This window comes from Caretta caretta, chromosome 2 (genome assembly GCF_965140235.1).
Source record: "Caretta caretta isolate rCarCar2 chromosome 2, rCarCar1.hap1, whole genome shotgun sequence".
Lineage (NCBI taxonomy): Eukaryota > Metazoa > Chordata > Testudines > Cheloniidae > Caretta > Caretta caretta.
Window position 1 is genome coordinate 154,708,457 of NC_134207.1, and position 13,264 is coordinate 154,721,720.

Sequence of the window (13,264 nt, forward strand, 5' to 3'; positions counted from 1 at the left end):
CACACTTCTGAGACAGCCAGAGACCAGGTGAGTTTGACAGCTAGAGACCATGTTTGATTTCTAGTAGTACAGGAGGGAAAGAAGGTCACTAAAAGTGCCATTAAGATGGCATCCCTCACTAAGGCAGCTCTTATTGCCAAGCAAGAATGCAGTCTGATGACACCAGACAGAAGTAACAGAAGAAAAAACATTAGCCACTGAAGTTCTATTATTATAAAGTTCTGTAATCTTAGACTATCCGAGAAAAGACTGACAACTGTTCAGTTAACCAAGAGCATGAGAACTGCAGAACCTGGCTAACAACTTTGAAACCTTTCTGATTTACAGTACTTTCTAGTAGGAAGTTACCTACTTATATCAAATTATAACAGCAACTTTCCTATTATTGGTTTTATTTATGATTATTATATTTAAACCCTTACATAAAAATGCAAATAATGTTCCTTTGTAACTAGAGTTAGTTATTTCTAATTTATAATCACACTGGAGTTTTTCTCCAAATTTAAGCTCAGTTGCATGGAACCTGGGAAGTTGAGCCAGATTTTCTTTTTAAATTGCAGAGAAAAAAGACTTTGCAGGTCAAGCAACCTTAAATACACACAATTCACAATACGTGCATATTAACTTCACTTAAAAGTTAAATTGTAAATATAGCTGCATTTCAAAAAAATAATGTTCATTGTGTACATTTAACAATTTTAACAATGTTTGAAAAGGCTCAAAATACCAGCATTGGACAATTTTCTGGGGATTTCGTTTTCAGAAAAATTGAATTGCAAATTACACAAGCATTCAAAACTTTTTTTAAAAACAATTACTCACAATAAGTTTACAGAACATTTAGAAGTGTGAAGTTTATACACAAGACATTAAAATCACATTAGATTACCTTTTTATGTTTTGCTCCACGGAAGTGTGACTGAAGACTTATAGAACTCATACATGGAACTTTACAAACCTAAAGAAATTAATTACATTCAGTTACGCTACAGCCAACTTTAGTATAAAAATACTGTTGTGCAAACACAGCAAATGGGCCTGCAGTTATGGATGAAAACCTTTCATTATATTTTACTATTTTAAGAAACTGGTGAAGGCTTCTTTGAGGAAGGCTTGTGTGAGAAATTTAAAGTAAGACACCAGTGAGTGACAAAGAGTAGTACATAACTAATCACATTAAGCCTACTTAGACATCTGGAAAGTGAAGATATTAAAAATAGCACCAGATCTGTGTAAACTGTTTAAGAAGATTTAAAAAAAAAAAAAAAAAAAAAAGAGACTTCTGTCAATGAACTAGTTTCTGGAATCCCCCCCGATTTTTGACAGTATCCTTTTAACTCAGTAGTTTCCACACTGTTCTGCAGAGTATTGGTGGGTGGTCTGTGCTGAAATAGATGATCACATCATGCAAAGTCATGGAGAAGGAGCTGGAAACAAGAAGGACTGTAACACCAACACAATAATTATCATAAGATCTCACAGTATCATCAGTACAAGGTCAGCACAAAAATTGTTTACTGTTAACACAAAACAATGACTGAAGGAAGACATCAAACCTATTATTTCCTGCTGTTTTAAGGAACAGCAGCTCAAACAAGCAGAAAAAAGTGGGCAGTTGAGGCCTTGGTTTCTTGCTTCTAGAAATCAGAGCTGGATACATATATGCTGGATCTCTTCCTCCTGATGCAGATACTCTGCCTCATTTTGTTGGAGGTGATGCCTCACCCAAGGAACTCCATCAGAGCGGTAGAAAACGTGTAAAAACTTCACATAATTCAGCAAAATCAATTTATTGGATTTAGCCTGACACTTTGCTGCATTTTAACACCCTCACAGGACTCTATAGAGCAGTGGTCTCCAACCTTTTTACGCCCAAGATCACTTTTTGAATTTAAGGGCAACCCAGGATCTATGCCACCCTTTCCCCAAGGCCCCTCCCCACACTCACTCTCCCCCCCCTACTCACTTTCACTAAGCTGGAGTAGGGGGTTGGGGTTGGGGGGGGGGTCTCTGGGTTGGTTTTGGGACAGGGGGGTTGGAGTGCAGGAGGGAGTTCGGGGTGCAAGCTCTGAAACGGGGCTCAGGGCTGAGGTTCGGGGAGCTGGCTCCAAGATGGGGCTCAGGGCTGGGGTGCGGCCTCCCACCCGGTGGAACTTACCTTGGGCAGCTCCCGGTTGGCAGCGCAGCAAGGCTAAGGCAGGCTCCCTGCCTACCCTGGTCCCATGCCGCTCCCGGAAGGGGCCAGCGCGCCGCTAGGGGGAACGGGGGGCACATGGCTCCGTGTGCTGCCCCTCTCTGCAAGCACTGCCCCCGCAGCACCCATTGGCCACAGCTCCCCATTCCCAGCCAATGGGTGCTGGGGGGGCAGTGCTTCCAGAAAGGGGCAGTGTGCCGAGGGAGAACCCTGTCCCTGAACCCCGGGGGCTGCACTGGCTTCTTCCAGGAGCAGCGTGAGCCTAGGACAGGCAGGGAGCCTACCTTAGTGGCAGCCCTGCTTCACCACCAGAGATCACAATTGACCGGTTGGTGACCACTGCTGTATGGTCAACATGGACACTAACACTACACAAATAATACACAACCAGGACTCTATTCTGGGTCAGTTGAGGCTGAAGCCTTTCTAAGTTGGATTCTTATCTGATTAAGGAGGAAGTTTGAAGGACACAAGACGACTTCAGGCACTCTCTAGGATTCAAGCGTTCATTGCTGAGGAAATCTTGCAGTCAAGTCAACTGTGGACCTTTTTTAATCAGAATCATACTTATCCTTGAAAGACTCCAATTATCTCCAATTTCTCCTGAAGCAACTTGGGTACAAGTATAAAAAAGGATCGCATGTTACAAAATAGATGCCTTAATCCAGAAAGTGGAGAAGCCATCCTAGACCTATTTTCTAATTAGGAGGAAATGAATTGTGCTAACACTGATCACAAGCTACTTCAGTTCAGCACCTGAAGAAACAGGTTCATGGTACACAGCAGGACCAGGTTATTAAGATCATACCCACTCACTTTAAGAAATTAAATATGGGGCCTTACTAGAAGTGCTTAACACTCTGTTTTTTTCAAACACAGCTGGGGCAGGGATCAACACTTAATTACTCCTGTTGTCACAAATCTAATTTTATGTTTGCTTTCTGACTCTCTTGCAGGCTACCAGCGTCATCCACATTAGTGAAAAGTTACCTGGTTCCTGCACTTTGACCCCTAGGGGCTAGCAAGTGAAGATGATAATACTGCACCATATAACAGACCTACATTCAGGAGTAAAATGTACTCACTATATCACACAAAACTATGTTATATAATCCATACTTTCAAAAACCACCAAGAAATCCACTCACCTCACAATAAAATATCTTTTTCTCAGATTCTTGTTTAACATCCTCTGGTTTAGCATCATCCACATTGGTGGTGCTCATCTTGTAAAAATGGATCAGAGCACTTTAAAAAAAAAAACAATGAATTCACATCTTATTTACACATTTATTTTTCAGCTTAAAACTAGTAGTGGAAGAATACCTATATGTAAATTATTAGAAACTTGAACTGTAGAAAACATCTGAATAGAACCTCTAACACAAAGCAAAAGCATTTTCTACGGTGGTCTTAACTATGAAATATTTTACCACAAAAACAAGGATGAATATTTAGTTAAAGTCCAGTAAGCTACTGAAAGCAATTTGATCCTACTGTATCTTAGACACATACGCTTCTTTTTAGTTATCTGTAGTTTTATGGTTTACAAACTTTTACATGTCGAAACAAGGAACACAATTAATTGAATTCATTTTCTTTAAAATGCTTAACTGCTCTATCACCACGCTTGCTTCAGTTATATCGGGGCTTTTCCGAACACAGAAGATACACCAATTTTTTAGTTAAAGGTGTGACAGTTAAACCTATTTAGTTAAAACTAGTGCCACTTTGTGTCTGGACACTCATCACATGTGCAAGCTAAACTAATAAAAAACAGGTTTAAATTGATGATCTAATATGTACCATTCAAGTGTTAATGTCAATATGATAAAATTCTAAGTTTGCTCACTAGAAAAAGTACATTACCTATTGCTATACTAGCTGAAAATTTATTTCCGTTCCATGTAAATATCTGTGGTGCCTATGTTTTTCTATATCTCACATTCAACCTGTTTTCACACAACTGTGTGCCAAATTATCTGCATTTTATTCTGTTTTATTGACATCAGTAAAAGTATCAGGTATGCGTTACAGTTAAGGTGATCACCTGCATAACTGGCAATTCCTAATAGCTTTCAAGCCCAAGGCAGAAAAACAAATTATAAACAGAAAGTTATAACTTCCCCTGTTTCTTTTCAACTCCAATCCTTTTACACTTTCCTCTATATTAGAAGTGAGGTAATGATTTGTAAATACCACTATTACTCAGCATTAATAAATTTAGCCATAATTAATCAGGCTTAATAAATCCTGTCTTCTCAATGAAGAAACATTAACAAAGTCAATTCAGAAGTACACTGAACAACTAGATTTGAAACATTTTCACTGTTTGATGGTTAACAGAAAACAAGAATTATCATTCATTCACTGAAACCAAAGCTAACCAATCTGCCAGGGGACACCTCCCTGCCCCATGGCAAGGAAAAACTAGTTAGTTGGAGATGGTGACAGTTACCTTCCACCACCATGGCAAGGCTGGGACCAAGATATCAGTCCAGCACATTTGAGTGGTGGCAGAGATCACAGGCATCCCCCCACAGGACTGTGACAGTGGAGAGTGGGTAGCTACACTACAGCAGGTGCATGGGGCACCACTATTACCATGGTTCTCAGGAGGCGTTAAGCAGGCCCAGAGTACCAGCACAGAGAACAAAGTGCTGGGGAGTGGAGAGTGTCCTCCTTTCCAACCCCTGAGTTATACAGTAATATAAAAAGGCCATAGTCACCAGCTGGGGGAGAGAAGGAGAGTAGAACTCAGAGCCTCAGGCCAGAAAAGATGAGAGGGTGGCAGAGGAACGTGGGTGCTGCAGAGACAAGAGCCACTATAAGCTACAGTCCCTCCCGTGCCCTGCCCCCCAAGCCCTTCTCCCCCATACCTTATCTCCCAGCCCCTTGCCCGTGCCCTGCCCCCCAAGCCCTTCTCCCCCATACCTTATCTCCCAGCCCCTTGCCCGTGCCCTGCCCCCCAAGCCCTTCTCCCCCATACCTTATCTCCCAGCCCCTCGCCCGTGCCCTGCCCCCAAGCCCTTCTCCCCCATACCTTATCTCCCAGCCCCTCGCCCGTGCCCTGCCCCCAAGCCCGGCTGAACTCCCTCCCAGCCCAGGCAGATGAGACTAGGGCGCCCCAGACCCACTCTCGCTCTCTGCCCGCTCCACTCACCGGCCGTCGCCGGGACGCTCCCGAGGAAGACACCAGCGACAGTGCCTCAGGGAATGCGCAACTACATCCGGGACCCCAACTCAAAACGTCATTTCCGCCCCTAACGGCGGGGCCCGCGAGACTGAGCACGATTATGGTACATGAGACGGAAGGGGGGAGGGATTGACAGCCGGACTCCCTGCCAGCCAATGAGAGAGAGTCTTACAACCAGCCAATAGGAGGGGGAGAGAGGAAGGCTCTAACCAATAGCAAGAGCGGCATCTCAGGCTGCTGTTTGTTGCGGCAACAGTTGGGGCTGGGGTGGGGGCGGGTCCAGGGTGCCTTCCCGTCGCGGGGCCCGGAAGCGGGTCTGTCTGTGGCCGCCCGCTCCGCATCGAGACGCCCCCATGCCCAGGCGGGCTCCGGGCGGGGCGGCGGCCTGCACTGGTGTGTCTCTGCCCAGCCGCTCTGACGCAGACCGGAGACGGGGGCCGCAGCTCTGGCTCGCTGGGTCCCCCTCGGTAACGCTGTACCGGGCGCGCCCAGCGGGTTTTCGGTCACTGCTGGCTCGGCTGGCCAGGCTCTGCTGCCCTTTCCCACGGAGCCCTTCGGGTGGGCAGGGGTCTTGCTCTCCTGACGCGCTGCTCCCCCGTGAGGGGGTGCGCACGCTGGCCCCGCTTTACTGACAGCCCTTTGGCGCAGAAACTGCCCTCGGTGATCAGACACGCACAGAAATCGGTTCTGGGCAGCCCTCCTCAGAAAGTGTTCAACCTTATTACATTACTATTGCTGTGTGTGCTGGTATACAAATATGGCCTGGCTCCCTGCCAGGGGATAGAAAAGCAACAAAGACGTCTCAGATTCATCTTGCCCTTGTGCAGTTTGAATTTCCCACTTAGTAAGAGCTGTTGTTTTGCTAATTTGACTGTAGACTTTTTATTCTTTCAAGAGAAAAGATACATGAAAAATAATAAATACGTTTTCATTTAAAAGTAAATGTTTATCATCAAATGCTTAATTTTACATTTCTCAACGGTATTAAATGCAAACTATAATGAAAGAAATACACATGAAAGCTCTAAAAGTGGTGAAAAAGTACAAAATTACATTCTAGTACACATATTAAAAATGAAGAAAATATAGTAACTTCATTTTAATGAAACATTTTTTCTTTCTGAAGAAAATTCCAAGATAAAAAATATACATTTTCTTGCCTGCTTTTAATTAGCTTGCTATTGATACAGTATTTCAGTCCATTACAATTGTTGTATGCAAAGCAGCATAATATATACTATTTTAAGACAACATATTATCAAAAGATTACTGTTTACAGTTCATTTTCTTACAAGAGTTTAATTTTCCCAGACTAAACATTTAAGGCACAATTTCAAAAGTCTGTTCTACCCATATTTACATGTGTAAATAGGTATTGTCCAGAGAAAATGATTAGATGGTATAGTTACCTGAATTTTATACGTAAATGCCCATTTTTGCACACAAATGTGTTTCTTGGCATCCACAAATTGGTACTTTTACAAATAATGCGAGTGCAGTTAAGGATCCTTTTTTCAAAATTGTATCCCTGAAAATCTGAGACCATGTGATACCCTTTTGAAGAAAAAAGTGCTTAGGCTAAAAATGTTGGTAGAAGGCTATGTTCTGTGGATATGATCTTGCTCCACTGGGTCTTTTGAATTCACTGGTTGTGGGATTGGACCTTATTATGGCAGCAGAACTTCTACCAAACTGTATCATTCTTTGATGATCTGTGTGAGTGTTTTTTGTTTTGTTTTATACCCGTAAGTAACATGTAGCCAAAAGATAGTCTCTTATGTATGGCTAGATTTAAACACTTTTTCACAGTTCTTTATGATTTGTGCCAATCCTAAAACATACAGTGGCCTTCCTGAAAATACATATAATGCATTATTTTGTATAGGGTCTTCCATACATTCTCTCTTAAAAGGCTTTACATAATTAAAATATACAACTGCACAGTAAAAATAAAAAGTAAAAGGAAACATATTGACAGGTAATAGCAAGAGAAGAAATGTTTTTAGATTTTGAAAATAAATACAGCGTGAGGCCTATAGATACAATAAGCATGTTTCAGATGATTGGTGTTACAGAAAGCTCTTGCATCAACAGTGATAAGATTGTGAAGGTATATAGAGAACACTGGTGTTAGGTGAATGGGTGGAACAAAGAATGGAGCAGATAAAGAAAAGTCCAGAGGAAGGCTGTAGCAATATCTTTGAGGGAAAGGAAAGAAGCTTTGAAGTGATACCTGGAAAAAATACAGGAAGCCATTGGAGTAGTTTGAGGGTGTCAATGAGGTGATTGTGTGTTTGAATGGGTGAAAGGGAAGCTAGCAACATTCTACACCTGATGAAGTCTGAAGAGAGTCCATAGTTGCAAAGGGTTGTGAGAAGATTACTGGATGGATAAAGATTTCAGTAGAGGCAGAAACTGTTTGAGAGATGGTGATATGCAGATTTGCAGACAAATAGTTGGAAGTAAGAGAATTTGGGATTAAGGATGTTGCCAAATTTAAGGACAGTGGAGGTAACGGGTTAACAGGTAACAGGGGTAACATCTTTGAGCAGGGTTTTTTTTGTTTGTTTGTTGTTTTTTTGAAAGAAAAAAATAAAATTTAGAGGGGGGAGGGATAGCTCTGTGGTTTGAGCATTGGCCTGCTAAACCCAGGGTTGTGAGTTCAACCTTGAGGGGGCCATTTAGGGGGCAGAAATTGGGGATTGGTCCTGCTTTGAGCGGGTGGTTGGACTAGATGACCTCCTGAGGTCCCTTCCAACCCTGATATTCTATGATTCTATGAATAGGAGATCAGCGTAAAGAAATGCAACGGTGTTCGGTTTAAAGATGCTTCTCTTGCCCTAGAGAAACGGTTCACTCTGATATGTAGCTGAAAGAAGTTAAAATAAAATCCCAGGTTTATTTGATCAAAACAGAGTGTTTGGACAGCAAGGTGCACTTTTTCATCAGAGGTGCACTTTCCATGAACAATGAAATACCAGCAGCGTAAAAGTGTTAGCTAAGGTCTTGCCTACACTTGAAAAGGTTTGCCAGTGTAGATATACCAGTAGCGCTATATTGGCAACACCTTCCAGCTTGTATCAGAAAGATAGTTCTTTAGCCATGATGGTTTAAACCAGTTCCTTGAGTGGAGTACCACTCCACTGTACCAGTTTATACAGTGGGCTTTTGCCAATGTAACTGTCTCGAATAGGGTGGGGAAAAATCATACCCCTGACCAATGTAGCTATGCCAGCAAAACTTTTAAGTGTAGATCAGGCCTAAGTTTAAAGTTAGAGACTAGATTAGAGAGAGAGAAAGTAGACAGAAAAGGCCAGAGGGCAAGGCCACAGGAGGAGAGAAGTCATCCCAGAAATAAAGGGCCTTTTAATAGACAAGAACAGAATAATTTGAGGAAGGAACCAAAGTTCGCTGGTTAGTTTAGAGGCTGTTCTGCACTCAAGGAGAATAGGGACAAAGAGCCACCTCCGTAGAGGAGGTTGTTGACTATATGCAACTGAAATTTCTCTTCCCTGTGACCAATGTACAAAATCTAGATTGAATACTGTCAGTGAGATTATTGTTTGAGCACTGACTGGAGAACTGAGAAATTGTTACTTTGTCAAGCACTTGCTGAGAAAAGTCAAATTAAAACTGGAGCAGTAGTTAGAGTGTTGTTGTCTAACTTGTTTCTTAAAAATCTCATTTAATCAGAGATATTAAGGAATGTATCAGAAGTAAAGGAATGGTGACTAAGAAGGGAACAAAGGAACACATTGAAGGCAAAATGATAGGCTAGAGAAGGAGACTGAGAGTTCCCTAAGGAGTAGTTTAATAAAGCAGGAGGAAGGAGAGGGAGAGAGAACCTAAATTCTACAGCAACATTTTGGGATTCTGTGGCACTCTGGTGTGGCAGACTGGACATTCAGTGGCAGTTTCATTTAAATTTTAAAAATGTAGGGTTTTAATTAGTTAAATCAATACAAGATCAGTACAATAGCCACTTTTATTTATTTTGAAATAAAATTCTATTTATTTTATACTGTCCTAACACTTGCAGTTTTTGAAATATGATAGTTCAGACTGAATAGAAGTTATAAGTGTGAATCTGGAGGTTTTGACAGTTGTGTAGGGGTCATTTGAGACTTTTTACACCTAGGGAGACATGGAAAACAGTTTGAGATTGTTGGGTAAGTACATTAGTTGGATGTTTCTGCTCCAATAATCAGCAGTTAAAATAGTTAACAGTGTTGACATCTAAATTATTATCCTAAGGTTTCAGAGTTCAAATGAGATGCACAGGGCCAATTCATGCCACACAGAGCTATTGTTTCAAGCTACAGAATGAGGAAGACAGCACTGCATTGGTTTACACTGAGACCATGTTTTCAAAGTTTTCTTTGCAATCACAAGGTTTAGAAAGTTAATTTTGTAGAAAAAAATAAAAATTTGGATTCTCTGTGCAAGGAATAGATTTCATGGTGAATTCTGTGGTCATAGAATACAGGGGAGCCTGGCTGTTGTAAATCAAATTTTGTCTTAAATCTACTTTGTCATTCTAAAAATCAGAAGAAGTACTTGAGCCTTCACCAATATGTTAAAAAAACCCTGATTTTGTATTTTTAAATATCACTGTTAATTTGTTCAGTGTTGTTAAATGCAACAAAAAATTTAAACTAAATGTAAAGAAACTGGAATCGGCCACCGTGCCTAATTGCTGTCATAATTTGTGAAATACTTCTTATTTTACAGACATGCATTCTGCATACCACAACATATTGCTGCTCATCTCACATTTTGCTTATTTCAGATACACGCACAATTTCCACTCTAGTGTGTGTATTCACAAAATATTGTTATCCGTTAAGACAAACCAAACACATTTTGTTCATTCTAGAAGCACAAGACTTTAAAAGATAATGCCACATGAACTGGAATATGTTTCTCATTTAATTTATACCAAAAGCTGTCTTCTCTTTTGAAATGTTATGTTGCTCACCTGAATGGGGTAGAGTTTTCTTTTATAAATTCCTGAACAATAAAGGAGTAGGTTAGAGTTTCAAGCTTACACTTTCCCCACTGGTGGCATTATTGTGCTCTATACTGTCACAGATTCAAGTATCTTATGTAATTCTCATTGTAATTAATTCTTTGCTTTACGGACCCAAAGTCCAAGCATCATTACATATCTACATCAAGTTCCTGACCATTACATTTTGCTTGCGGATCTCTTGTTTAGCTGATTGATGTGAAAACATTCATACAGATAGATAACTCTCCAGTGCCTATTCATGTGCAAATGCTGAAAAGTATACAATCCTATAAATATGTCCAGCAGCCTTAACTTAAAGCATGTGAGTAGTCCTACTAGAGTGAATGGGACTATTCACGTGATTAAAGCCTCTTTTTAAGGTTTTGCAAGATAGGATGACCTTTGGCATCAACTTGTGCACCAAAATATTAATAACAAATCTAAGATATTTATGTGATTTAAGGATTTTAAAAACTATCAACCACTTTGGGACAAACTAATATTGTATCCCCTTTTCTGTAGGTTTGTTAATACAAACACAGAAAACTTCAGGATGCCATACTTCCAGTAGACTTTGCATTTGGTATGGAGAACACCAGCAGGCCATGAAATATAGACAGGACATTTTCTGAGATTTACACGGCATATTTTACAGCAAAATGTGTGCCTTAGTGCTCAGTTCACATAGCTGAAGACCCAAAACAGAACTTGTTCTCTCCAAAAAGTGCTGCTCTTTGCACTGATTTCTTCTTTTTTCCCTTTTAAAAGATTTTTATATGTGTTTAATGTCTTGTAATAACAATGTCAAAATAAATAAGGAAACAATAATAGAAGGATGTAAATGTTAGTCTAACACTGTCCATTCAGAAGAAATTCTCAGATACTTAAGAAGGAGAGAAATTCAAGGAGTCTGCTGAGGTAGAGAAATTGATGAAACACGTTAAGAATAAAAAAAGAGTGACTGAGAACAATTAAAACAGAGAGGTGGGCAGGGGTGGAATAGCAAAGAATGATGGAGAAAATTGGGATGGAGAGAGAGATTGGGAACAGAAATAGGTAGACTTGGGTAGAGAGAGAGAAAGAGACTCAGGAAAAGTGAGGGGAAAGACAGAAGAAAACCGGAGTGTAGGTCTACAATAAAATGTACACTATGTAACATTAGATATGTGTAAAAGAGAGCCAACTCAAGGTGAAATAAATAGGGGGAGAAAAGCAGAATCACATTTTAAGAAGTCTGGAGAAAAGAGGAGAGAACAAAAATCTGGGAAGTTTAAAAATCCAGAAGATTAGCATGGGAGAAAATGCAGTCCCTGGAAATAGTATGGACAAGATGGACCAAGAAAAAATGGAGCGAGAAAAGGGAGAGAATGAAGAACAAAAAAGAAAAGACATACTAAATTTTTTTTTAACCAAAGTTTTACAACAACGTTATATGAAGAAGTATTTACAATGCTGATATGTACTCTGTGTATATATATACGCTATATATAAAGATATAGTCACAATATAGTGGCACTGACCAGGAATGTGTTGACCTGGTGGGAGCTCTGGGTCATCAGTCTACTTCAAGTAAATGAAAACTGTGTGCCTCTGGCCTCAGCTTGACCAGCTGCAGAAATCTCTACCTCTTCCTCCTAATGTTCAAGTTATTAAAATCTTCTTCCATATCCACACATCTAAGTTCACACACAGCCTTGCAAGGCCTAGAAGAGAGAAAAAACTCCAATGTTTCCAATGAGATATTCTCTATAAGCTGTGCCTCTGTCTGTTTTCCTCATAATCAGAAAAGAGAAATTTTCCATCTCCAATTTGAACTTCAGTTTTAAGGAGGGCCATGGACAAATAATAGCTCGGTTCTCCATTATTTTTAATTTACATAACACTTCAAGCGAGGTGTAGTTTTTCCCTCACACAAGGGAATTAATATATTCACAAGTCTTGAAAAGTATTATCTGAAGCTGTTTCAATTTAGTGGTTATAAAATCCATTGGGAGACCTTTTCTTAAGAGATACCTGTGGTGGGTGAAATTTGACCCTGAGCAGAGGGCCAGCACAAAACCTGTGTACTGTAGTACTAAAGATCTACTATGGCTTCAACATACGGATTAAGGAGGGCTTAAATCATGCACAGGGTGCATTTCACCCCGTGGCATATTCCTTGCCTCCTAGTTGATGCCTTCCACTTTAATAATGTCAGACCTAGGGATCTGAGGGAAGATCGGACAGGTCCTTTAAATCTCAGCATTTCAGGGCTCAGCCCTCAACAGTTTATTTGCAGGTGCACAAATTTCAGACACTTCCCATTTGGTCTAGACTCAACCCTCAGGTTTCAATTTCTAATATAGTCTAATGATCTGTATTTAGAGTGGAGAGACATGCATTTCATTACCATGTTTAAAACAGGTTCCAAGAAGGCAGTCTTTTCTATTAGAGCTTGGGTCCAATCCTTCCATTTTGCCATTTGACTACTCAAGTCCTCAAACTGATGATCTATTAAAACCAGTTTACCAAGAGCACAGTCCTACTTTTGTTCCAAGCTTTCAAAATTAGTTTCTGTTTTGGTTGCCAGAGATTGTAAAGAGAAGGGCCTTTATCTATGGTCTTGTCTACACTGTGGTTCTGCCTCAATTTCAACCACTGATGTAACTGCATCTGTCTACATTAGGAATTTGCACTACTGTACTTACTTTGGTGGCTGGCCCCAGATGGCTGAAATGGGCAAATCCCCAGAAAAGACAAGGCCTTAATGGGGAGCTTTAACAACCTTAAGAGACATCCCTGGTTGAGGATTAAGAAACATGCCCCCTAAAGGAGGCATCTCCAGCGCCTTCTGGCTCAGTATGTCCTCCAGACTCAGATAACT

The 13,264-nt window shown here is 40.6% G+C and overlaps 1 protein-coding gene across 3 annotated transcripts in view; it reads right to left on the reverse strand.

Moving 5' to 3' along the window:
* LOC125631942 (uncharacterized) overlaps positions 1–5,480 on the reverse strand; it is a 63,055-nt gene extending 57,575 nt beyond the window's left edge. The window contains exons 1-4 of one of the 3 annotated variants that reach the window (XM_048839439.2): positions 5,358–5,480; positions 4,924–5,001; positions 3,343–3,442; positions 890–958 (exon numbers count right to left, since the gene is read on the reverse strand). In XM_048839439.2, coding sequence (XP_048695396.1) covers positions 890–958; positions 3,343–3,420 — 147 coding nt within the window. In that variant the 5' untranslated portion in view covers positions 3,421–3,442; positions 4,924–5,001; positions 5,358–5,480. Of the gene's footprint in view, positions 1–889; positions 965–3,342; positions 3,443–4,923; positions 5,002–5,357 lie in introns of those variants that run through there. The other 2 variants (XM_048839440.2, XM_075125501.1) reach the window with 2 other exon arrangements.
* Between the last annotated feature and the right edge of the window lie 7,784 nt (positions 5,481–13,264).